At 37.5% G+C, this 27,906-nt stretch overlaps 1 protein-coding gene, 1 long non-coding RNA gene and 1 pseudogene across 2 annotated transcripts in view; 1 reads left to right on the top strand and 2 right to left on the bottom strand.

Moving 5' to 3' along the window:
- Positions 1–1,094, bottom strand: part of LOC141350026 (uncharacterized) — a 413,142-nt gene extending 412,048 nt beyond the window's left edge. The window contains exon 1 of the long non-coding RNA XR_012357898.1: positions 528–1,094. This is a non-coding gene — a long non-coding RNA (uncharacterized lncRNA). The remainder of the gene's footprint in view (positions 1–527) is intronic.
- LOC129422414 (NACHT, LRR and PYD domains-containing protein 3-like) overlaps positions 1–27,906 on the top strand; it is a 100,399-nt pseudogene that overhangs the window by 50,881 nt on the left and 21,612 nt on the right.
- LOC129424187 (uncharacterized) lies at positions 4,201–7,512 on the bottom strand. Its single transcript, XM_073854609.1, has 5 exons — positions 5,590–7,512; positions 5,449–5,508; positions 5,151–5,342; positions 4,537–5,067; positions 4,201–4,418 (listed from the first exon to the last, which is right to left on the bottom strand). The coding sequence occupies exons 1-5, from the start codon at positions 5,699–5,701 to the stop codon at positions 4,201–4,203; spliced, it is 1,113 nt and encodes a 370-aa protein (XP_073710710.1). The 5' UTR covers positions 5,702–7,512.

Here is a 27,906-nt window from a genome sequence, read left to right as displayed (position 1 = left end):
AAAACAGAGCATTAAAGGGACCATTTAAAATGTCCGCCAAAAAATAAATAAATTCATACTCCACACTCCAAACAGATGGGGGCAGTATACCTCCAGAAAGTGAGTTGGTCTATTTTAATTTAGCAGCATATATCAAGTTTAATTTACATTAGCAACTAAGTTAGTTATCATTAGTCACAAAAAAACATTCAGTCTCATTAAAATTGCAATGTTTTCCGCTACGTTTCGTGCGTCCATTTGGTGTTTATTATCATCGAAGACATTACAAGCTTCTTAGCTAATGTTACATTTTAGCATCAGCTTGGTAGATAACTGGCTAAGGATGGGCAATAATTTGCATGCGATAGTCATTGCGCTTCTCGTCATTGAAGCCGGTTTCTTGGTTAAAAGTGAATCGCCATCAGCTGCTTTCAGATGGAGCCACATTTACTAAACAAAGCCGTAGTTCATGTACAAGCTGAGCATAGGTTATCGCAATGCCTATTATAAGTGAACTTCTAGCGAAATACTAACAGCATCTTACTTACCAATCGAAAAGAAATGTTGTCATTTCGGAGTCGAACCTCATTTCTTTCATGTCCATTAGTTGTCTCCAGCGATGAAAAGCAGTGCCAGTATTTACTCTGGTTCGGTTCCTTTATTTATCAGATTTTATTTTTGATTCCGTGCGCGTTGTTCCCTGCAGCGAATGGTTGTGGTAGTGGTAAATGTCTCTTGCTTCAGCAATTCTTCCGCTCTCTTCCCTGAACTGAAATGCGTCCGAAAACCCTATTTCAAGGCAGGAAGGCATCAAGGCATGTCCGAATCCATGGCTGTCCGAATTGCATTTCTCTGAGCTGCCTTCATGCCTCTTAAGTCAACAAGTCAGCTGCCGTAGTTTTCGGACGCAGCTGTAGTAGCGGGCTGTACTTCCCACACGTGCGACTTATTAGTGTATTGCAGTTTGGCTGGCGGTTATGTACGTGGCCCACATACCGCCTCCCATGGTCGAAACTGGTATTACGACACCAGTCGGGCTGTAGCTAGTAATTTAGCATGCTAATTCAGATTGATATCTCTGCTGCACTATACCTTGTCATTTTTTTAATGACATCTTTGCCCTTATTTCTTCTTTTGATGCATGTAGCTCATTTTTTAAAATATTTTACCTCAATTATTACAAATGGCACCTTTAATAGAAATATCCTGTAGATCACTTAATACTACAACTCCTACATGTTTAAACAATAATGATATATAGGCTAGCCAATTATATTTAAAATGTGTTTTAAAACAAATGTATTTAAATTTAAATAAATCTTGCATGAGGATTAAACTTAAGTTGGTGCTAAACACTGAATGCATAACACATCCTTAAAACGTATGTTCGTTGCCTCATAAACAAGATCTGAGAAGGAGAAATCATTAGGTTTCAAATACACCGGGTAAGTGTAGAAAGCTGCTAGCAAATGTAAATATGTATTTACCTGATTTCCAAAGGAAATGCAAAATTTACAGAGAACATAACTTTGTACCACTGAGCAGCAGAAGAAAATATGATCTACCATGTGTCAAAATATGATTTATTACCTTGATTTATGACCTAACACCTTATGAGTTGTTTGCTTCCTGTAATAAAATATTATGGTGGCAATTAATGTTTATACCCCGGAAATTACTCCGGAAATTACTCAGGAAATGATGTTTGTCCAGGTGTCCTATGGTCTCTGATGTTTCACGCCTCCCCTCTCCTGTATGAGTGTTTAAAGAAATCAGAAGATAGTAAAAAAGATAAGTTAGAATTGTATGCCAGAGTGTTTTGCTTTTAAGCATAATGTCTGTGTATAAATCAATACATATGATTAAAGAAATAAGAAGACCTGATGAAGAAACAATGTTAAATAAAATAATTGTAATAGTATTTAGGTAGGTTTTTTAAAAAAGAGGTACCGGTTAGGAGCTCAATTGAATAAGCTGTTGTCTTCCTGTCTTGAAGGTTGTAGTGTAAATCTTTCCTTCCAAGCCAGTCATCGTCGTCTAACTGGGTCACGCCCCAAGACTTCTGATACGTCAGTACAGTTCAATAGAATAAAAGTTTAGGAACTCGGCTAGGTGTTAAGACATTTCCTTTCCCCTGCAGACTAAATGTCTGCTCACGCCAAAGGGTATTCCTTGATATTCAAATATAACTTCCTTGCAGTCTCTGTAATCTCCCACAAACAAGGTGTCATGGTTTTACAATAATAATCTAGATCAATAGATCTATACTTTATGACCTATGCGGGGTGTTAAGACATTTCCTTACCCTGCAGACTTAGCGACTGCTCACGCCAAAGGTCTTCCTTGATATTCAAATATAACTTCCTTGCAGTCTCTGTAATCTCCCACAAACAAGGTGTCATGGTATTACAATAATCTAGTTCAATAGATCTATACTTTACGACCTATGCGGGTGTTAAGACATTTCCTTTCCCTGCAGACTAAGCGTCTGCTCACGCCAAAGGTCTTCCTTGATATTCAAATATTACTTCCTTGCAGTCTCTGTAATCTCCCACAAACAAGGTGCCATGGTTTTACAATAATAATTTAGATAAATAGAATAAAAGTTTAGGAACTAGGCTAGGCGTTAAGACATTTCCTTTCCCTCTGCAGACTTAGTGTCTACTCAAGCCAAAAGGTGCTTCCTTGATATTTGAATTCACCCTTTCTTAAACACCCACCTTTTTCTTGGGGAAACAGATCTTTTGAATTGTAGTGATTAAATGTAATTCAATAAAAAAGTAGATTTAAGTATAGCATTGCTTATTCTTTTGTGCTTTAGATGTCTACACATATAAAAATCGTATACATATCGTTATAAGTATGCGTGGGTGAAATGTTATATCGTTTGTCTTATACTGTTTAAAATGTTAATATATTAAAGGTATGATTTAAAATAAATTTATTCTTTTAACAGCGACGAGTAAGTATATACTTTTAACTACAGGTTTGTCTAGTTCATTCTTTTTACCCATCAGTTTTCATGAAGATATGTTCTTTACATTATAAATGTATAAGTATCTATAATTTACTAGAGAAGCTTATATTTCTAGTTGATAATCTTATTTGTAAAAGGTTTAAAAAAATTAAATAGCCAAATAAAATATAGGGTGGGGTTTGTGTCATGTAAATATGTGAGGTACGGCCTCCTGAGTCTGGCAAGCCACTCCTCCGTAGTTCAAAAGGGCGGATTCTGATTTGGGCCCTTACACCAGTAACTGAATTTCGCGAGGACATCTCTTTCTCTCAGTTATATTAAAGAGGCCTTGTTTTATTTTTCTCAAACAATGGATTCAGGACTTGCTGGTAAGTTATTTTGTTTGTTTTAAATGTTTTATTTATCATGTTTGATATACCAAGTTATCTTCATTTGTAAAAACAGTCTTATTGTGTTTTTATTTTAAACATTTAACAGGCTTTTAAATGTATATGTATACGATGCAGGAATTTTTAAAACGCTACCTCCCTATCAACATTTTGATCAGATCGACCAGCTTTGTAAGTGTTTTAAGTATATTTTCAAGTAAATTTCCTGAATGATCATATGAGCGCATTTATGTATGTATATTTTATATTATACGTTTATTCCAAATTAGTGAATTCTACTTTGATAAATATTGAAGAGCAAAGCGACACTAGGACCAGCGATCTGCAAGGTAATACTGTGTTTTTTAATTATACATTCAGATTTTCTGAAAAACGTGATACTTACACTTTTTACACTTTTATACCCATAGTTAATAACCCCGCAATAAATGAGGGTTCTCAAGGCTTTAATGAGGGCTGTGAACTGCAAGGTGACTATATTATTTGATCTTTACATCTCTTTAATGTGTATTATTGACTGTTACATGTGTCTTAATTCTTTTTGAAAAAACTTTTCTTTCTGTTTTATACATGTAGATGCTGCATTACTAGTCACACAACCAGGATTTGTACCACAGAAAACCTCTACAAAATCTTCAAGACTTAGTCTTAGTCGGAAACGTAAGCAGGCCCGTTCTATTACCAGTGTTAAAAGGACATGCCCGGACCATACACTAGTTTCTGATGTGCAACCTCTGGATACTACCACAGATTTCATTAAAACAGTTGGTAAGTGTACTTTATATGACCACATATTCGATTTTTAAATACTGTGGCGTTGTAGTATACTAATCTTACTGTGTTTTAAACAGATTTCTATACAGAAAACCTGTTAGGAGCTGGAGATGTCACAAATTCATGGTCTGCTGCGTTGGCAAGGGCCTCAGAAGCTAACGGTGACGCGATAGTACCGGTAGTTACTACCGTACTGCCATCGTCTTTGGATTCACAGACATCTGTGGCGGTTAATCTGCCAAGTGTGGCTGGTGCCGGTGTTGAGGATGAATCTTCTGTGATTTTTGAAACATCTCTACCTACAAACCAGGAACATTTCATCAATGAGTTGTTGCAGGAATTGACAGCGCAAGCGAGAAGACAGGCTGAAGGCATCGCAGCCATAATTTCGTGGTCTAAAGATCAAGAGTTATTGACCAGACTTATATTTGAAGCTCACAAAAAGACTTCTGGAGAACAAAACTTGTTGAATTAGAATTACCGTGTTTCGCTGTACATCGAACTCCTTTCTCTGGGCTTTTTCAACGTCCATCAAGCGATCAAGCAGCACTCTGTTCACCAAGTTTTGTTCTCCAGAAGTCTTTTTGTGAGCTTCAAATATAAGTCTGGTCAATAACTCTTGATCTTTAGACCACGAAATTATGGCTGCGATGCCTTCAGCCTGTCTTCTCGCTTGCGCTGTCAATTCCTGCAACAACTCATTGATGAAATGTTCCTGGTTTGTAGGTAGAGATGTTTCAAAAATCACAGAAGATTCATCCTCAACACCGGCACCAGCCACACTTGGCAGATTAACCGCCACAGATGTCTGTGAATCCAAAGACGATGGCAGTACGGTAGTAACTACCGGTACTATCGCGTCACCGTTAGCTTCTGAGGCCCTTGCCAACGCAGCAGACCATGAATTTGTGACATCTCCAGCTCCTAACAGGTTTTCTGTATAGAAATCTGTTTAAAACACAGTAAGATTAGTATACTACAACGCCACAGTATTTAAAAATCGAATATGTGGTCATATAAAGTACACTTACCAACTGTTTTAATGAAATCTGTGGTAGTATCCAGAGGTTGCACATCAGAAACTAGTGTATGGTCCGGGCATGTCCTTTTATCACTGGTAATAGTACGGGCCTGCTTACGTTTCCGACTAAGACTAAGTCTTGAAGATTTTGTAGAGGTTTTCTGTGGTACAAATCCTGGTTGTGTGACTAGTAATGCAGCATCTACATGTATAAAACAGAAAGAAAAGTTTTTTCAAAAAGAATTAAGACACATGTAACAGTCAATAATACACATTAAAGAGATGTAAAGATCAAATAATATAGTCACCTTGCAGTTCACAGCCCTCATTAAAGCCTTGAGAACCCTCATTTATTGCGGGGTTATTAACTATGGGTATAAAAGTGTAAAAAGTGTAAGTATCACGTTTTTCAGAAAATCTGAATGTATAATTAAAAAACACAGTATTACCTTGCAGATCGCTGGTCCTAGTGTCGCTTTGCTCTTCAATATTTATCAAAGTAGAATTCACTAATTTGGAATAAACGTATAATATAAAATATACATACATAAATGCGCTCATATGATCATTCAGGAAATTTACTTGAAAATATACTTAAAACACTTACAAAGCTGGTCGATCTGGTCAAAATGTTGATAGGGAGGTAGCGTTTTAAAAATTCCTGTATCGTATACATACACATTTAAAAGCCTGTTAAATGTTAAAAATAAAAACAAAATAAGACTGTTTTTACAAATGAAGATAACTTGGTATATCAAACATGATAAATAAAACATTTAAAACAAACAAAATAACTTACCAGCAAGTCCTGAATCCATTGTTTGAGAAAAATAAAACAAGGCCTCTTTAATATAACTGAGAGAAAGAGATGTCCTCGCGAAATTCAGTTACTGGTGTAAGGGCCCAAATCAGAATCCGCCCTTTTGAACTACGGAGGAGTGGCTTGCCAGACTCAGGAGGCCGTACCTCACATATTTACATGACACAAACCCCACCCTATATTTTATTTGGCTATTTAATTTTTTTAAACCTTTTACAAATAAGATTATCAACTAGAAATATAAGCTTCTCTAGTAAATTATAGATACTTATACATTTATAATGTAAAGAACATATCTTCATGAAAACTGATGGGTAAAAAGAATGAACTAGACAAACCTGTAGTTAAAAGTATATACTTACTCGTCGCTGTTAAAAGAATAAATTTATTTTAAATCATACCTTTAATATATTAACATTTTAAACAGTATAAGACAAACGATATAACATTTCACCCACGCATACTTATAACGATATGTATACGATTTTTATATGTGTAGACATCTAAAGCACAAAAGAATAAGCAATGCTATACTTAAATCTACTTTTTTATTGAATTACATTTAATCACTACAATTCAAAAGATCTGTTTCCCCAAGAAAAAGGTGGGTGTTTAAGAAAGGGTGAATTCAAATATCAAGGAAGCACCTTTTGGCTTGAGTAGACACTAAGTCTGCAGAGGGAAAGGAAATGTCTTAACGCCTAGCCTAGTTCCTAAACTTTTATTCTATTTATCTAAATTATTATTGTAAAACCATGGCACCTTGTTTGTGGGAGATTACAGAGACTGCAAGGAAGTAATATTTGAATATCAAGGAAGACCTTTGGCGTGAGCAGACGCTTAGTCTGCAGGGAAAGGAAATGTCTTAACACCCGCATAGGTCGTAAAGTATAGATCTATTGAACTAGATTATTGTAATACCATGACACCTTGTTTGTGGGAGATTACAGAGACTGCAAGGAAGTTATATTTGAATATCAAGGAAGACCTTTGGCGTGAGCAGTCGCTAAGTCTGCAGGGTAAGGAAATGTCTTAACACCCCGCATAGGTCATAAAGTATAGATCTATTGATCTAGATTATTATTGTAAAACCATGACACCTTGTTTGTGGGAGATTACAGAGACTGCAAGGAAGTTATATTTGAATATCAAGGAATACCCTTTGGCGTGAGCAGACATTTAGTCTGCGGGGAAAGGAAATGTCTTAACACCTAGCCGAGTTCCTAAACTTTTATTCTATTGAACTGTACTGACGTATCAGAAGTCTTGGGGCGTGACCCAGTTAGACGACGATGACTGGCTTGGAAGGAAAGATTTACACTACAACCTTCAAGACAGGAAGACAACAGCTTATTCAATTGAGCTCCTAACCGGTACCTCTTTTTTAAAAAACCTACCTAAATACTATTACAATTATTTTATTTAACATTGTTTCTTCATCAGGTCTTCTTATTTCTTTAATCATATGTATTGATTTATACACAGACATTATGCTTAAAAGCAAAACATTCTGGCATACAATTCTAACTTATCTTTTTTACTATCTTCTGATTTCTTTAAACACTCATACAGGAGAGGGGAGGCGTGAAACATCAGAGACCATAGGACACCTGGACAAACATCATTTCCTGAGTAATTTCCGGAGTAATTTCCGGGGTATAAACATTAATTGCCACCATAATATTTTATTACAGGAAGCAAACAACTCATAAGGTGTTAGGTCATAAATCAAGGTAATAAATCATATTTTGACACATGGTAGATCATATTTTCTTCTAGCAGCAGTCCAGTCCTTTTTGTCTTTAGCCCAGGCGAGATGCTTCTGACACTGTCTGTTGTTCAAGAGTGGCTTAACACAAGTACTAACTTCATGGAGATACAGATTTTATTTTCCAAAGGGACTTGGCACCTGCACATAGTGCCAAAACTACCAGTACCTGCTTTAAGGACCATGCATGGTATCCCTATTCTTAATGGGTGTACATTATCCCGCTTCAGCTGCTTGCTATGAGTAAATAACTGGACACAAAATATTGATTTGAAATATTTTATTAGTTCATTTGTTATACATAAAAAACATGTGAAAGACCTTCCTATCACCTTTATGGTAAGACATAAAGTAGACTAGATAAACTTTTTGAAAATATTCTCATATGTTTTTAATTAGGCATGTTTAATATAGTTTAGTTTATTTGTATTTATACTACGGGTCCGCTGAATGCTTGAATCTGATTGGCTGACAATCGTTCTGAGGTGTGCAATTATTTTCTGGGAACAGGGTCCGTATGGTCCTGAAAAACCTGGAAAAGTTATGGAATTTTAAAACTTAATTTTCCAGGACTGGAAAAATGCTGGAAAACAAATAAACCCAGAAAGTTTTGGAAAAGTCATGGAATTTTTCCAAAGAATACATTTAAAGTACAGTAAAATATAAAAGAGTGCAGTAAAATATAAAATGTTAATTTTAATCAGGCGATTTTGCGATCAGACACGTCGAGGTAATGCTGGCTCAGGGCTCCCAAAGCAAAATGCATATCCGCCTCGCTCGTCGGGCTATCTTGACTTATAGGGAGAACAAAATACATTTAAATGCTTTTGCATTTTCTTGCAGATTTGGTTGGGTAATTGGGTGATTCTCACGAAACCTTTGAAACACCACGGCACTAATGATTTTAGCTTTAAAATGTGTAATATAGTAACATTAAAAAGCATCACAATTAACACAATACTGTGTTCTACCTTGCACAATGTGTGATTTCAACATAAGAATTTATAATTGTAAATTTTATCTCATTTTCTGCAGAAATTCTCATTACCGCAATGTGTCCGGTTGTGTTTGAACATGCGTTATGTTGTAATTTAATCAAATTAACACAAAAATATTAAGAAAAAAAATAAATGGATGTTTTGCTAGACTACTTTAGATGACAGAAAAAATATTTACTGAATATTCATGTATAATAATAAAGAAAAATTTGGAAAATGATGTGTACATGCCTGATGTTCTCATCCTCCGCAACACTTTTTGAGAACAGTTTAAGCACACATACAGAATTTTCATAAAGTTTGATTTTGAGTGACCAAGCGCATGGACCAGTTACTTCAAGATGGCTACCAGGTAAGATCATTTTTTTACAGTTAATTTGAAATATTGTCTTGTTAGAATGCTTACACGACATTTTGATGATCATTACCACAACAGATGCTTATTAAATGTTAATTTAATTAATAGAAGCATAATACTTTGATTTTAAATGCATGTGCAGAATCTCCAAATTATGTTCTTTCAGGTTTGTCATGTCATTTTGAAAATATGTCAGTGTTGATGTTTTCTGACTGTTGCGGTAATGAGATTTTTTAGGACTAATTTTTTAAATAATGTTACAAAAAGTGTTAAATGATAAGTAAAAGTTTTTAAATTAATGTTCCCATTTACTCCAGACTTTGTTTTTCAATGTCTGGTGGGAAAAAAAGTAAATTTAAGCAATTTTTACATTTTCATGCTTGACATTTTTAAAACCAAGTTTTTGTGAGAATCACCCAATTATGGTGTATGTAATCCAGGCATCAGGTAGGCCTATTTGAGTTGCGTTTATGACATGTTTACTTTCACTTTCGCGCGAAACCGGCAAGTCGTGAACTGTACTGAAAGCAAGCATCTGGATCTATTGCGCAAAATTTTCTCCAACGTCGCCCTGTCAGTCATTTATATCCTTTCAGTAAAACATGAAATGTCCCAAAGCAAACTTAAAAGTGATATAGATTGCATGTCAGTGAAGAGAACTGCGAAAAGGCTATGAGACTCTGTGCAGAACTCGCTCTTAAAGCGTCAGTAGCCCTTATTTTTCTAATCTGAAAAAGGATCTAATCTGTAGCTGGAAAAACATTGTATGATTCAAATTGTGAGTTTTGTGACCTACTGAACTACTATTAAATGGTGAGTTTATTCCTTTTGGAGATGAGCAGGAACAGTTGGCTTGCTTCCAGTTTTTTGTTTGTTAAAAACAAGAAGAAGAAAAGAGCAAAATTGTGGTCAGTGGCCTTGTAGGCTTTGTATTGGCATAATTTGGTTCATGGTGAAAACTAACTGTTTTATGCCCTAAACGTCAAGTGGCATTTTCTTATCCATGACTTCAGTTAATTTTTCAAATCTTATATTTCAGAAGACAGTTTGTCTCCGTCACTGTAGTCTTTTAAAGGTGATGTCAGTGTTTCTGGATATTTTATTCATTTTAATATTGGATTTAATATCTGGATATTAATACTGCTGCCTCATATTTATTTACTGTAGGTATGTAAACCTACTCACTGGTAACCATCTTACTGGTACATGTAAGAAAACAAATAGCCTGTCATTGTATTTAGTTTAAGTGTGGTACATATACATTTGGGCATTTAGCAGATGCTTTTATCCAAAGCAAAAGCAAATTTTCATTGGATTTTTATTCTTTATTATGTATACATGGAACTTTCTGGGTCATGATTTTTGCCTTGACAATAATGGTAAAGTCATTGAAATGTATTGGTAAAAATGTGTACGAACCCTGTGGGAAATGCACAGCGAACGCAGTTTCGGGTAACTCTCTTGACCGCATTACATTCATATACATTCACAAGCTTTTACAATTATGTCTCATCTGTCTCATCACTGCAATCACACGTGCTCGCACACGTACACTACAGTTTGCACACAAAAGGTGTTGTCAGTGCTGCCCTGACTATTTGATCAGTTAGCCTATATAGCAGGGCTATTCAAATCTTACTCTGGAGGGCCGAGCACATGTCACATGTGCTTAAGTTTGATTAGGGTTGGAGCTAATCTCTGTAGTGCTCACCTTCTCCAGGGCAGGCGCGGAGCTATGGGCGGGCCTGGGCGGGCCTGGGCCCCCCCAGATTGACAGCGGGCCCCCCCAAACAAAAATTTAAAAAATAATACTCTGTATAGTTAGACATGTATACTACTTTATGTAATGTAATTTATCTATTGCATGTTATGTTAATAACAGTAAAATTATAAGTAAGCCTGATAACTATTTAAAAACTATTAAAGCAGTTGAATGTTGCGTTATAATGAAATATTCCAAAGCAACTTTCAGCCATGATCACTTTGAGAACTTTTTTTGCAAGCAAGTAGAAAACGTATTTTGAATAACAACACGTTATAAATATGTGCTGCGCGCTTTCCTCTCAATAACATAAACACACAACAAATATGACAGCGGGGTAAAAAATAGAAAGAAAACATCTGATCATAGTGATGTTGTTTGATATAGCGATATAGCAGCACTATAAGTCACGCCACATTTATTGCTACACTTTATACAATATAGCCTATTGCTTTTAAGCAACAAATAGCCTATCATAACAACCTATAAGCCTACTGTGTAATTGAGACATTAATTTAAGAAATGCATTAAAGCAGAAAGACGTATGGCTGCGGAAATATAGTGGGTTCACTTCAATCCACACCACAGACGTTCTTGGTTTGCTTCCTATTTATTAAATCGAGGCAATTGTTTGATCAAACATTGATTAATATTAAGATACAATTTATACAAAACGAAATTCACTTTAAAGAGAGTCTTTCCACAAAACAAACCTCGCAAAATCGCTTGCCCGACGTCCATTACGGGCTTTGGCGAATTCCTGTAGGCCAAAAAAAAATGATGCGCCTTGGCCGTCGGGCGGAGGAAAAAATATTGTAATGTGTTTGCATTCTCTCAGATTTAGTTAGGTAATTATGTTGTATGTAATTCGGCGTCATCTTGTTAGCCATTACTATCCTCACTAACAAGTGAAACTGCCAGGAAATGAAGTGAAAGCATTAAATCCATTATTCCTTTCGTTCACGTCTGATATGCGCGCTCCTCGGCTCCGCTCTTCACGAGTAGGCTTGCTCTTATGCTCATCAAAAAGTATATTAAATGTTTATTTATTTGTCATTTCGTTTAACCCCAAGAGTCTAACATTATTCTAGCAATTCCCTTTTTCTTTCTTTATTTAGTAAGTTAACTTAAATATGTGAGAACGAAAATATATTTTTAGTGATTTGCATGAAGAGAATATGATGTTAGAAGCTTCATTTTAAGCATTTAGTAGCCGTATTTATTTAAACACTTTAATAGGTTATTTAAAAAAGTATAAGTTTTTTTTGGGTTCATTTATATTTCCTGTCACTGTGTGCAGGTTCTTTTTGTAGGCTATGAGAGCCCAACATTTTTTTTACCAAAAAGGCTTAATAAATGTCACGTTGCATTACAATTTAAAGTATCAATAATGTCAAAAATGTGACGTGCAGTTCGGGTGTGTGTGTATGCTGTTTAAATTAGTGTTCTGAAGTTTTGACGAATTTTATAGACTTGTTATAGTTTCTTATTCAAAAGTGACACCCATAGATTCAGGCCCACCCGGACTTAATCCATGCCCACCCATATGTCACGTTCTGCATCCGCCACTGCTCCAGGGTAAGATTTGAATAGCCCTGCTATATAGTGTAGCAACTTAAAGGCTTTCAGAGTTTTGAGTAGAAACAATCGCTGGGTAAACTTTTTTTTTGATCTCATGGAGGGTTGAGATGGAAGTTTCCTCTTTGTCACTCCGCCATGGAATCAGGTTGCGTATCTGACACCGGAGGGACGGTCGAGGACGTGCTAGTGATGATTGGAGAACAGATAGGATTTGGAAATATTGTATCCGCATCAATGATGAACAAAGCCATGGTGGTTTTCCTAAAGGATCAAAGTTTTGAGAGTACACTCATTGTGAGCGGCATTTGGATAAGTGGAGCTTTTGTTATTGTTTCACCTTTAGTATTGCAGTCAATAAGAGTGAACATTTAAAATTGTCCACCTTATATACCCAATACATTTATTGAAAATTAACTGCAGAGGTTCGGCAAAATCACATTAATCCCACTCGAATGTAAAAACAAGGCCTTTAAATGTGTGTTGTCTTTTAGGTGACAAGTGTTTATGGTTTTAGAATCGCTGATGCGTGATATTTCGTTTCGGGTTAACATGAAGACAAATCAAACATGATTTATGCGATCACCAATCATTTGAAATGTTTTGAATGTGGTTATATCGGACATAAAAAACTGTAAAGCCTGCAAAACAAAAAACAGCAGATAACGCTAAACAGGGCCGGCCCGAGGCATAAGCGAACTAAGCGGCTGCTTAGAGGGCCCCTAATCGTTCTTTTTTTGTTTATCATTTGCATGTGTTTGAAAGGCTTGCAAATGTTAACATTTCAAGTGATTTTAAACAATTTAACCTGCAAAAAGACGCTAAAGTGAGCAGGTTTATGTTAAATGTGTCCGGTCCAGCTCTAGTCAGAGAGGTGATCCTCACTACGCCCATCAGAGATCAGAACACTTGATGTTTAAACTTTAGAGAGAGTTACGCTACTGTGTGTCATACTGTATCCCATTAGCATAAATTTGAGGGATAGAGCACTTAAAAACAACGTAAGGTTTTTATGCTGCGCCGTTTGTAATTCGTCCTCCATCTGTGTGCGTGTGCGCTTAGTAAGTGCACTCGGTAGTGCACACATGTGAAGATAAAGCAAGCGAACATAACATCTTTCTCTTCTTGACAGGGCAAATACAAACAAAATGATCTCCACAGTACTCTTTTTCCAATAAAACATTTGTTTATGTATAAGGGTTTATATGTATAGATTAGGCAGAAAGCACAGGTCCGTGCTTCTCTTAAAGAGACAGTAACCTCAATTAACCTACTTAAAGGGGTCATATTATGAGACTTTTTTTTAAGATGTAAAATAAATCTTTGGTGTCCCCAGAGTGCTTATGTGAAGTTTACGCTCAAAATATTCCACAGATAATTTATTATAGCATGTTAAAATTGCTAATTTGTAGTCTTGAGCAAAAATGTGCCATTTTTGGGTGTGTCGTTTAAAATACAAATAAGCTGATAAAATGCAAACACTGATCACTATGATGGTGGTTTGTTGTAATTGAAACTCAATTGTGCTGTCAAGTACTTTTTCTTTCTCTCTTTCTCTCTGTGCTATGGCAGTGCTGTGGTTGGATATTGCAGATAAAGGGGGCGGTATTATTGTAATTTGCCTCGCTACCTACCTCACCAAACAGGCGAAATCTGAATGACCTAATTTTTCACACGCTTGCAGAAAATGGCTTACCCAAACAAAGTTACTGGGTTGATCTTTATTACATTTTCTAGGTTGATAGAAGCACTGGGGACCCAACTATAGCACTTAAACATGAAAAAAGTCAGATTTTCATGCTATGACCCGTTTAAATTTGTGTCTTTAATGTTAATCAAGCAATCCAAGACAAAGAGAAAATCACTTCTGTAGCTCTAAAAAAATAATTTTATTTAATTCATACAATTAAGACAGTGTTATGATTCATTTGATTTGATTTCTGAACCTAATGCTAATTTTAGAGCTTACTTAATGTGCAAATTTGTTCTTTTTATAAATGTTTGTAATATCTTTATTTTTTTAAATAAAAAAATGGTGGGAGGGGGGCCCCCAAACAAATTCTGCTTAGGGCCCCTAAGGGGCTCGGGCCGGCACTGACGCTTAAGTAAATGATTGTGAACAGGCGGTTGCCGAAAGTAAAGTTGACAATGTAGATAAAAGTAAATAGACAGATTCAGACAACGAAATTGACAAAGAGCAGAATACAAACAATAATTTGAATACTCAGGAACAAAGTGATTCTACTGAAGATTTAAAATGGAAGGAATCATGTGAAAAGGAAAGGAAAAAATGTGATTGAGAGAACAAAAGGAGGAATAGTGAATGGGCAGGAACTAGTGAAGTGAAGAAATGTCATTTTGAAGGGTTCTGATAATGCTAATGTAGACACTGATGAACACAAATTGCTAATGTATCTCTATCTCAAATTTCCAAAAGTACAGGTATGACTGAAGCTGATGATGATTGTCTTTCTGAAATGTCAGACATTACCTCTAATTATGATGAGGATCAGCCATATAATGTAAAATAGATTAAGGATTATGTAACTTTTTGGAAGAAAAGCTGAAGTTAAGGCATTTTTTCCTGATGTTAAGAAGTTTTTGCCTTCTGTGATTTAAGATACAAAAGACTGTCAGTTATGAGGAGTTAAGTAGAAGAAAAAGATTTCGATTGAGAAAAAATGGTTACACATTTGAGAAAAGAAAATATGTTTGAGAAACCTATATAGATTAATAAAGGAACAACGAGGAGTGAACTATCTGTCTCTTTTTGTCTTATCCTTCTTTTCTCTTTATTTTCTGTCCTTTTTCTTCATGGAAAGCTTTACAATAGGATCCATTAATATCAATGGGGGAAGAGATGGCAGGAAAAGAGCAAGTCTAAATGAATATATACAAAAAATATTGATGTAACATTTGTACAAGGAACACATAGCGATATGAAAAATGAAATAGAATGGAGAATGGGGTGGATAAGGGATTTGTTTGGGTAATGGTACCCATGTTAGTGGAGTTGCCATTTTATTTTCAAAGACAGATTATATAACTGATGTGTTTGTTAATGAAATAGAAAAGTAAAAGCTAATATACATGGTAGGGGTGGGCGGTATGAGCAAAAATTCATATCAAGGTATTTTTCACTCTTCAGCCGGTATAACGGTATTACGGTATGTTGCCATATGAGATAAAACATTTTGGAGTCACACTGTAGTAAACCTTAGTTAAATTACGGACAAAATTTGTATTTTTAACCTTATGTTACTAATAAGTGAGGGATTGGACGTTACATGATTTTTTATCTTTTCCCTTTTTTTCCTTTAAAAGTGCCATTGTGTGGATGGGTGGACTCATCTTCTTATGCATATTGTCACTAATATGGAAAGTATGAAAGTATGGAAATTAGTATGGTCATTTGCTTGTAGGCTATGTGCCTTATTACAATGTTTTACGCTACATCCAACAACTTTAAAGCTGTGTGCTGTGTATATCTTGTGTCTGTTTGATTTATAAATATACAAAGAACAAGATTTTCTTTTGTTGTTAATATGAACATCTGATGGGAGATGCCATCTCACTTTAAATTATTATTAATCCCTGACCGCATTAATGAATGCAGTTTATTAATACAAGTTAGTTATATTAATAAATGTTTTTATTGCATTTAATTTAATTAACCAGCAGATTCACATTGCCAAAAACACTCCACTCATACGTTTTTATGCGTAAATATGCACTGTATTGTTAAATAGCCTCTCTAATTAATAAATCTGCATTAAGAAAACGAAATTTACCATTAAAGGCTGTTTTTAATGTGTTTGGTATTTTGTTTACGTTATCCGCTGAAGGACTCTGAAAGCGCTATTAATTTAACCGTAACTCCTCAATCATTTGCGCTATCAAAAAAGGAATGGTTCCTAAAAGAAGATAACTTGCACTTTTGGCAAATTATGGTTTATTACGGTAATTTCTTGCTTTCCGTCCTCCAATCGCTTACCTGGAGAGCGCGTGCAGCCAGGGCGCGGTAGAGAGCAGCAGATCTGAGTGAAAAGGGAGTAACACCGTTAAACGACTTTGAAGCAGTGAGGTAAAAAAGCCTCCTAAAAATGTATAACACTGTTGATGCGCTGTTGGTGCCTTGGGACTTGACAGCCCGACTGTTTAAGTTGATTTTCAATAAAGCAGTGTTGATTTTGTTCGCTTATGTTTCAGAACCTGCCGGTTGCATAAACATAGCCGTGACATTAAGACTGCGTCTTAGGAATGATTCTGACTAACTAGCAATTAGTTAGGGCTAATCAGTCTTATTATTTGGATTTAAATTAGACCAATCTATCTTTCTATGTAACATACTTAAAACAGTTATGATCAGTCTTGAAGAAAAAAAAAAAGACTAACTTTTAAGACTAGGCTTTAAGTTTTATGCAACCGGCATGCTTAGGTAAGCCACGGGCTTGTTTCTCGCCAAGCTCGCTGTATACAGATCACAACACCTGAAATATAGTCTTTGGCAGAATTTGCGTGCACTATTATTATGTGCATCCTCTTAAAAAAAATATTGATTAAAAATGGATTGAAGTGCGATCGGAGCTTCTGTGGACAGCGCATCTCGGGAACGGAGGTATGACTTTTAAGACTTGGGTAAACTCCCGCGGGGTCTTAAAAAAATAACATTCATAAAGTTAAATTTAAGTCCTAGGATGAAGATCTGGGCGTTTTAAGGCCATAGATATAACTTTCTGAAGGTTAGTTTTTTGTAACACCCCGCGGGAACCCTGATAAGTGCAAAAATAGAATTTAAAATATGTAACCCCGGTATCAATGGTTTTGCAAAATCCATATCATGGCGTGACACAATACCGGTAATTACTATCATACCGGTTTATCGCCCACCCCTAATACATGGTTTTGTTTTTCATTTTATTAATATGTATGCACCAAATACTGGAGCAGAGAGGGTGCAAATATTAGCTTTTAAAAAGCTAAATGAGTTCTTTAAACAAAATTGTGATGAAGAGGTTTGGTTGGTTGTAGGGTGTGATTGGAATTGTACAGAAAATTCCACTCTAGACAGAAATGGAAAGGAACCCCATCCCTCATCTGCAAAGTTTTTTAACAATGTTATTCATAACTCTAATTTAGTTGATGTATGGAGACTACAACACCCTACAGTTAAACAGTACACATGGGTAAAGTTTTCTCATGATCATATTTGTTCTGCAAGGTTAGACAGATTTATTATTAAAAAGAATAAAAGTAATAGAATTTTTAAAATTCTTTGTAGTGCAAAATGAGTCATTAATAATCTTCATCTATTTTCATCCAACACAATGAAATGTTAAATATATCAAGTAAAGCTTAGATTTGAAAAGTTTTAGGATAATAGTACATAATGGTAACATACTCATAGAAATACACAACATTAGATTTTCCTTAGATCACACAAACACTCATCCTGAAGTTTAGACAGAAATCTGAGAAATCATTCATGTTCTTCATTCTCTGTAGGTTGAATGACTGCAGCATTACAGATGAAGGTTTTGTTGCTTTGGCTTCAGCTCTGAGATCAAACCCCTCACATCTGAGAGATCTGAATCTGAGCTGTAATAAACCAGGAGATTCAGGAGTGAAGCTGCTCTCTGATGTACTGAAGGATTCACGCTGTAAACTGGAGAAACTACAGTAAGTGTTATTATATTATTTAATATTTTTTATGGGTTTAGGAGAAACACTGCATTAACGATGAACGAGTAAAAATTTTTTTATTATTGTGATTGAATCATTACAGCAGCTGCTGTCAGTCAATGAGAAACCAATAATAAAACACAAGATTATGGGTGTTTTCACACCTAGTTCGTTTGAGCCCTCCAAACGCTTTCAGAAATGCTGCCACCAAATGCTGCACAGAAAGCTGGGCTCTTTTGAAGTTGTGATGTGAACAAGAAAGGGTCTGAGATCACTTTAGTGCTGAAGAGGACCAAAAAACAACTGGGTGCTCTCTTGAGACCACTATACTGTAAACACCAAAAGGACTGATGTCACATTCGGCTAGTTCCTTTTCTGGTTCACTTTAAGTGGACTGGTTTGGTTCTTTTAAAATAAACTATGAAAGAGATTCAGCAAAACCAATCTGAATGTCATCTTAGTGAGAGTGAGAAACACTGTTGGTCTTATAGAGTGAGAAAGAAGAGAAAGAGATCTTCATTAACTTCTGTAGCTTTAGATGTATTTTTGTGTCGTATTCAATGAAGTTTATTTAACTAAGTTTGGGAGGAGCATGGTCATGTGATCCAACCAATCAGCGAGAAGAGGTGCCTATAAATAGCAGTCCCTCACTTTTTTGCAGCATTAGCAAAATGCCGCCACTCTCTGGACGCCACTACTTGTTTAATGAGTAATTCCTCTCTACCTGAGACTTTGTGGACATTGGCCCACACTTTCCACTTCACACATAGGCCATAGATATAACTTTCTGAAGGTTAGTTTTTTTAACACCCCGCGGGAACCCTGATAAGTGCAAAAATAGAATTTAAAATATGTAACCCCGGTATCAACGGTTTTGCAAAATCCATATCATGGCGTGACACAATACCGGTAATTACTATCATACCGGTTTATCGCCCACCCCTAATACATGGTTTTGTTTTTCATTTTATTAATATGTATGCACCAAATACTGGAGCAGAGAGGATGCAAATATTAGCTTTTAAAAAGCTAAATGAGTTCTTTAAACAAAATTGTGATGAAGAGGTTTGGTTGGTTGTAGGGTGTGATTGGAATTGTACAGAAAATTCCACTCTAGACAGAAATGGAAAGGAACCCCATCCCTCATCTGCAAAGTTTTTTAACAATGTTATTCATAACTCTAATTTAGTTGATGTATGGAGACTACAACACCCTACAGTTAAACAGTACACATGGGTAAAGTTTTCTCATGATCATATTTGTTCTGCAAGGTTAGACAGATTTATTATTAAAAAGAATAAAAGTAATAGAATTTTTAAAATTCTTTGTAGTGCAAAATGAGTCATTAATAATCTTCATCTATTTTCATCCAACACAATGAAATGTTAAATATATCAAGTAAAGCTTAGATTTGAAAAGTTTTAGGATAATAGTACATAATGGTAACATACTCATAGAAATACACAACATTAGATTTTCCTTAGATCACACAAACACTCATCCTGAAGTTTAGACAGAAATCTGGGAAATCATTCATGTTCTTCATTCTCTGTAGGTTGAATGACTGCAGTATTACAGATGAAGGTTTTGTTGCTTTGGCTTCAGCTCTGAGATCAAACCCCTCACATCTGAGAGATCTGAATCTGAGCTGTAATAAACCAGGAGATTCAGGAGTGAAGCTGCTCTCTGATGTACTGAAGGATTCACGCTGTAAACTGGAGAAACTACAGTAAGTGTTATTATATTATTTAATATTTTTTATGGGTTTAGGAGAAACACTGCATTAACGATGAACGAGTAAAAAATTTTTTATTATTGTGATTGAATCATTACAGCAGCTGCTGTCAGTCAATGAGAAACCAATAATAAAACACAAAATTATGGGTGTTTTCACACCTAGTTCGTTTGAGCCCTCCAAACGCTTTCAGAAATGCTGCCACCAAATGCTGCACAGAAAGCTGGGCTCTTTTGAAGTTGTGATGTGAACAAGAAAGGGTCTGAGATCACTTTAGTGCTGAAGAGGACCAAAAAACAACTGGGTGCTCTCTTGAGACCACTATACTGTAAACACCAAAAGGACTGATGTCACATTCGGCTAGTTCCTTTTCTGGTTCACTTTAAGTGGACTGGTTTGGTTCTTTTAAAATAAACTATGAAAGAGATTCAGCAAAACCAATCTGAATGTCATCTTAGTGAGAGTGAGAAACACTGTTGGTCTTATAGAGTGAGAAAGAAGAGAAAGAGATCTTCATTAACTTCTGTAGCTTTAGATTTGTGTCGTATTTAATGAAGTTTATTTAACTACGTTTGGGAGGAGCATGGTCATTTGATCCAACCAATCAGCGCGAAGAGGTGCCTATAAATAGCAGTCCCTCACCTCTGTTCTGTGACTCTCCAGCCGCCACTACTTGTTCAAATTCCTCTCTACCTGTGACTTTGTGGACATTGGCCCACACTTTCCACTTCACACATGCCAGGCATCAAATCCTACTCTCACCCCCACCGACGAAGCATCCACCTCAGTTTCCACTCTGGCCCATCGAGCCCAATCATTGAACAAGGGCTGATGAAAGCTTTGAAACGAGCACTATAATACTTAGTCGTATGACTTAATGTCTCCTTTCAATCTACTAACATTTTCCCATTTTGCCTCTCTCGTCCTCATCAAGGAAGCAAAGACTGCAGGGCCCAGATCTCGCATCCTGCAGCTTCCACCTTACTCAGAGTATTGTTTTTTTCCTTTGTGTCCCACCACCGGTGGCAAGCATTCGGCAAGTCCGGGCCGCGCCCTAAAGCCCGGCTTCAATCAGTTCCCTCGCCCGCATAACAGCAACTCCTGCTTCAATTCCACCAAATATTTCTGCCACCAGCGCCACAATCCGTCACTTACTTTTTCCCTCCTGTTCATTTCCCTCCTGTATTTTTCAATTTCGATCCTTATTCTCTCAGTAACTACTTTGTTGAACACAACTGCTTTGAAACTAACTGATTATTAACACAGGGGCTCAATTTTTTCCTTTTTTCGGATTGAGACAACGTTATAAATTGATTTGCGCCTTTATCAAAATTTTCCCAGCAACTTGGACTCCTTGATGTTAAATTTAGGTATTGTACTTTTATCCTTAATTTTGCTGAGTTTTGTATTGATTTAGCCACTATACAGAGATTAATTTGCTCTGCTTTTCCCCGTTGTTGGTGCAAACTTACTAAGCAACTGCTCAAGCTTTCATCACAGCATGCCTGAATCATAAACAGACTAAATCTGTCCGTCAGGTCTGAAATTATTTTTGATTTGTGCGATCGAACATTTTATGTATCTGGAAGCAGTGACGTTCTGCTGTTGGATATTGTAATGTGTTGTGTGAAGTAAAGATGAGGCCGGATCTAAGTGCAGATCAAAGTTTAATAAACCCCAAAAGACAAACATAATCCATGGCATGAAACGTAAATCTAAACAGAAACATCAGAACAAAACACGAAACGCAACACGCTGCATAAAGCACTAGTACAAAACAATCAACGACAAGGGACAATGGCAACATAAGGGCTATATATACAGACACTAATCAATAAAAACAAGACACACCTAGGGAAACAATCAACAGGGAACCAATCAAAAAAAGAACTACAAGGACTACAAACATGGCAAGCCAAGACATACACTTCAAAATAAAAGACATGACAAGAACAATAGACAAGATCATTACAGATATACCCTGTTAGGCGGATTAGCTTATTACACTCTTTTAAAGCACATCATGGTTTTTCTTGAAACAGACACCCAATACAAACACTCAAGTACTATAATAAATGTTTTTTTCCACAGTCACTGCCGACACCGTGGCTCTATCGTGCCCGGCTTTAAAGTGTCGGCTCGTCCCTTATTCTAAAGGACAGTGTTTGAACCCTTAGTGCACTAACTAGCTCCAACTCTTTCCACCACTTTAAACGCTGTTCCTTCTCATTTTTGTCATAACGTCATGGGTATACAGGATTTATAACATCCGCAGCAGCGCCACGCCTGTTTCCTCGTTATTCACATTAGGGGGTCATTTATGAATTTCAAAACTAACGTAAAATTGTCACGGAGTGACTAGATAGGGCGGAACCAAAAATAGAGTGAAGAGGTTCCACCCGGGCCGGTTTGCACGGACACCGGCACTTCCAGGTTTCCTGGGGTTCCCCCGCAATCACCATAATACGGCCAGCTGCGTGAGTGACGTGGCGGATGACGATTGGACGAGCCACGCTGAAGAGAGGAATATAAACGGAGAGAGTAGGAGTCACAGGAGAAGAAAGTTTTTGATCGCGTTGGATGTGTGCTGCGGATACCGGTTGGGTTGTGAGTCGTTCTGGTGTTGAAATACGTTGCTGTGATACGTCTGGGATCTGTGAAGAGAGAAGAGACACTGTTTAAAGTCAAGTAAGAGTATCTTGTGATTGAAACTTACCCATTGGCACCTTTTGTTGTTGTCTACACGAAGGATTGGGATCTCTGCATTAACGGCATTGTTTATATGGGAGACGTCCTGAGGAAGGAGAAATAAGGAGAGAAAGAGAGAGAGATCGGTTAGAGACCAGCCAACCGTGAGTAACAGCAATTCAGCAACTATTATTGGAATGCTTGTATGTTAAAGGAGAGTGTAAACCATTTCTGAACGGCCCCACTAGATGTGTGGAATAGGTGGGTGAGCCGAGGGGTGTGTGTATTGAGTAATACTGGAGAGTTTGCCATCAGGTTGAGGCGCTGTACTACGTGGCCAGTACCATTCTACCCTGCTACTCAGGCACAGTTCCACCAGGGGAGGAGTACGGACCCTAACTTATCCACTGGAGTGTGTGCTGTGCAACGAGTAAGTGATTTAATTTGACGTGAGTACACGAAGCTTTTGAAGTGTAGTGCTGTGTCCCTGTTGTTCGTACTCACCTTAGGAGGGATTGAACCCTGTGGATGCCAGTGGGGGCCGCCGTGACGGTGTGTGCCCAACCAATTTATTTACGCTCTGTAGCAGAGTCCAGCAGGAGTTACGTGGAAACACCGAGTGAGGTACAGTGAGGAGTTTGATAGCTACATCAGCCGCCGAGCAGCAGAGGGGTAGTTGAGGAGGGACCAAGGGAACCTGGGCGTTCTTACGTACGTTTCCTACAACAACAAATGTGTGATAACTCCTGTCTTTTGTCTAGATCTTCGCCAGCCTAGGGAAGAGGACGTGCGGTCATTGGCCGTTTGGAGTTTACTCAGCGGGACGTAGCGTGTCGGCCCTGGCCGTGAGTCCGTCAAAGCCCCTCGCCTCTTGCTGCATTGGACGGTTGCGGTGATGTATGGATTTAAATTCTGGACTTACCTTCGTACGAGCTAAAGCTAACTTACCCAGCCACGACCCACGGCCTAGAGAACCTGTAAAGCAAGGAAGATACTTACCTTTGCATGAGCTAAAGCTAACTTACCCAGCAACGATCCACAGCCCTGGAGAACCTGTAAAGCAAGGAAGATACTTACCTTTGCATGAGCTAAAGCTAACTTACCCAGCAACGACCCACAGCCCTAGAGAATCTTTAAAGCAAGGAAGATACTTACCTTTGCACGAGCTTAAGCTAACTTATCCAGCGACGACCCCTAGCCCTAGAAAACCTACAAAGAAGGGAAGATACTTACCTTATCGTTGATTCAGACACCCAGAAAGAAGGCATAGCGTGAGTGATCCAACGAAGAACTTACTTGATGTTTATTCTGCCCTCAGGAGGACCGAGGCGCGGCACGGAAAGTCCTTATACGCAGGAGGTGGGCTGAGGACGAAGGAGGTCCGCCCGGCCCTTGCCCTGTTGTCCCCTGGCCCCAAAGAGAAGGCGTCTCCCCTCCAACGTCCCCGGCCCCATAGTACTCCCTCTGAGGGCGAGAAGCGAGACTTTTTTTAGATTCCCTTTCCCCATTCCCCACTATAGTTTTAAATAATTTAAATAAAGTTGATTGTTTTAAAGCACTTATCTCTTGTTGTTTGGTCATTGGGGTGCTTTTGGGACCTCCTCGAGGTGGAACTTGGGAAGGAGCGAGACGCACACAGTTTGTGGTCCGCTCCGACCTGTGACAAAATATTATTCGCCTGCCAGTCAATTTGTTTTGTCAGTCAATGGTGGAGCCATGATGTTGATTTTACCATTTCAATGATTTCTGACATTAATCATGACATAATTTTGTCGCAGGATCCCTGCATACTCTAAATATTTTTTTAATTTTGCTTCTGCAGATCCTCAGAAATAGTTGAGCTGTCTAAAAGATGCCGCACCAGATAATTTCTGTCTATGCTAAAGCTGTTTTTGCCTGTTTATCCATCTTGCCCCTTCAAAGTGCTGGGTTAGTCCCATTCGACCGCAGGTGGGACCTATCCATCCGATGCTGTGAGCATCCCAGCTAAAGCCCCCGTTGGATGCTGCAAGGGTCCTCCCTGTCGAACGGCAAAAACCAATACCCAGTTTTGCTTCTTAAAATTCAAGCCATGATACTCATGCACTCCCATTTCGACTGCAGGTGGGGCCTACCTGTCAGATACCAGGAGCATCCCAGCTTTTCCCAAATTTACTACGTAACAGCCCATTACATTGACATAATATCTAGGTGCATTTTCACCCTTCGGCTCAGCTATCACTCCCTCTAAAGCCCGGGATACACTGCACGGTTGTTGGCTGTCCCGGATGAAGGATTGCCATCGTGGAGCAATCGTCGCGATTTCTGTGGTCGTGGCTCTTCGTTGGTGGTCCTGTGTCGTACAGTGATAGAGGTTCAGGGACGGCCGTTTTACCGGCCTTGCATCCAAAGATAGCCTACGGTGGTTTTCTGACAGTGTCAGGGATTCGGCGTGATCACCGCACAGTGTGTTTGCACTACGACCTGCGTGCCGGTATTTGTGTACCACGAGCGCATGCTGGTGACATTGCGCAACGTGTGACGCTGCCGCCAAAGCTTCCGTGTCATCATCGTGCAGTCTGCATGCCTCTCGTGCCCGAGTTTGAACGATACATGACGCACAGTGTGATAAGGTAATGATCTTATAGGAGGGCAGTGTATTTCAGGCTTAACACTCAGTCCATACTGGTCGCACCCTGGACACAGTGTTAATTTGGCTGGGGGTCCGGCCAATAACACATTGCAATAGTCCAGTCTGGACAGGACAAGAGCCTGAACTAGGACTTGTGTAGCATGCTCAGATAGGAAAGGTCTAATTTTCTTAATGTTGTAGAGGATAAATCTACAAGAGCGGGCGGTGCTGGCGACATGCTCTGTGAAACTGAGCTGATCATCAAAGACCACTCCCAGGTTTCTGGTTGTTCTGCAAGACATAATGGTCGAAGAACCTAGTTGAATTGAAAGATTGTCACGCATTGTCACACAAGACAGCTGCAAGACAGGAGTGAAGAGTGATGTTTCTTCAGGCTCCGGCGTGAATATAAATGACAGGCACTTCAACCGCGTTTTCATCACTGTGTGTCAAAAAAGCCGATTTAAGTCTGTATTTTTTCTCTTTTAGGGGTGGTTTCCCAGACATGGATTAGCTTAAACCAGGACTAGACCTTAGTTTAATTATGAAATATAGCTAGTTTGAACAAACATACCTTACTAAAACATTACTTGTGTGCACTTTGAGTAAAAAAATGCCACTGATGTATTTTAAGATATGTCAGTCCAAGTGGTTTTCAGTTTGGACAGCTCTTACATTTATTTTAGTCTAGGACTAGTCTAATACCTGTCCGTGAAACCGCCCCCTAAAGTTCGATAAAAACACATAATGGGCTTAAAATCTTGTTTAAGAATCTGTTTTATAATGAGAATCTCTCTTTCAGCGCGCTTACGTGTGTGTGCAACAGCCGATTTAAATCTGACAGAGTTCGTCACTGTACATTAAAAAAATCCCACACAAACATTACAGCTTAAATGCTAGGTTTAAGATTGGTTTTATATATAACAGATAATCTAGATACATTTACCCTAATAATTTTTTTAAAACATTGTAATGTTTTAATGTTTGGCTTTAGTGTTTTAATAGACAATCATTGAAATGTGGGAAAAATGAAGAGAAAGGCAGCAGATATAATATTCTTCTTCAGAAAGAGTAGCAAGAAGCAGCCAAATGAATCTTAGTAAAATGCATTTCAGTGGCCTACAAATTTCACATGATTTTCTGGTCTCTATAGTTTTTTCAGCAATCGGAAATATAAATTCTGGTTTCAAAGTAAATGTCAAAAGTTTTATTTGATTAAATAGTTTAAAAAAACATGAGGTTGAATTATGACTATAAATTGTATGTTAATCTCAATTAATTTTAATTAAAATTAAAGTATTGTAGCAATTGTATGTTATACATCATTGTGATTCATGCACCTATAATACTTAAAAGTAGTATTTTAAGGTTGGATGATAGAGATTTTATGTGCCACCCCAGAGTAACTGCTGGCCCCTGCCTGGCCACCCCTATGAAAAATCCCTTGCTCCGCCACTGGTTAGCAAAACACAAAAAATAAATTATATTATAAATCTTTACCTGTACAAGTGACTTTTGTGCAAAAGTTAATGTCAAGCCCTGCAATTGTCATAGTATAGTTTTTTTTCTTAGATCACACAAACACTCATCTAAAGTTTAGACAGAAATCTGAGAGATCATTCATGTTCTTCACTCTCTGTAGGCTGTGGGACTGCAGTATTACAGATGAAGGTTTTGTTGCTTTGGCTTCAGCTCTGAGATCAAACCCCTCACATCTGAGAGATCTGGATCTGAGCTTAAATAATCCAGGAGATTCAGGAGTGAAGCTGCTCTCTGATGCACTGAAGGATTCACGCTGTAAACTGGAGAAACTACAGTAAGTGTTGTTATTTAACTGCATTTTTAAGTGTTTGTGAGGACAATAAATCTGTCAGTGATAATACTGATTTAAGCTTAATATTCTTAACTATATAAATAATTTTTTCAGTAAAAGCTTTAACTGATTCAGTGACATCATTTAGTTGATAGTTTAAAAAAATATAATGAAAAATAATAAAATACATAATAACTTTTGTTATCTACTGAAAAGTGATGCAGGAAACACTTAATGTTAAAGAGCCAGTAAGATGCAAATTTTAAGCTCCTATCACTGTTTTTTAAGTTCCGGACAACAGGTTTAAATGCATGCAAGGTCAAAAAAACACTGTAATTATCTCAAGATATAAATTTAAAATTACCCCATTTCTCAGTAGAAAACATGGACACCTAGGGATTTATTTGGTTAAAGTGTTTCCACTGTAGTTTATGTGCATGTTTTCTTATTGCATAAGAAATTTCCCAGACTCAATTATTTTTTTAATTTATGCACATCATGACGTTTCCATCCAGCTTTTTATGCGATACTCCAGAATGGAAACAACGATATTTTTCACTTCCAGCACCACACTCTTTAATGCACTTGTGCCCATCTGTTTGCATATGGGTGTGCCTGTCAGAAAATGTGGTGTGTTCAGGCACATTGTTATTGTTGTTATTTTGAGGTAATTGAAAACTGCTGTATTTTTTTCTTCATTTAAAGGGACATTTCACCTATTTGCATTAAGCTTTGGATAGTTAGAAACCCAGTCATGTTTTTGAATGGTCATCCATCATTCCCTCTGTTTCCCCTTAGACAGGAGAAATACAGATTTCAGTGTTGCACTTCCTTCTTTCAATTATGTAAAAATTATCATGTTGCATCATTGAAAGAAGGAAGTCCAATATCTTTGTAGAGGGGGTGAGACTACAAACACCCCTTTTTCTTGGTCAAATAGGCACCAAATTCTA

Source organism: Misgurnus anguillicaudatus, chromosome 16, assembly GCF_027580225.2.
Source record: "Misgurnus anguillicaudatus chromosome 16, ASM2758022v2, whole genome shotgun sequence".
Taxonomy (NCBI): domain Eukaryota; kingdom Metazoa; phylum Chordata; class Actinopteri; order Cypriniformes; family Cobitidae; genus Misgurnus; species Misgurnus anguillicaudatus.
This window is presented reverse-complemented; position numbering and strand designations above follow the sequence as displayed.

Excerpts from the sequence above, each read along its gene's own strand:
- LOC129424187 (XM_073854609.1), bottom strand. The coding sequence starts at position 5,701 with ATGAGCGCATTTATGTATGTATATTTTATATTATACGTTTATTCCAAA. Across the intron at positions 5,509-5,589 it reads TAGGACCAGCGATCTGCAAG|TTAATAACCCCGCAATAAAT; the intron begins GTAATACTGTGT and ends TTATACCCATAG. Across the intron at positions 5,068-5,150 it reads AGATTTCATTAAAACAGTTG|ATTTCTATACAGAAAACCTG; the intron begins GTAAGTGTACTT and ends TGTTTTAAACAG.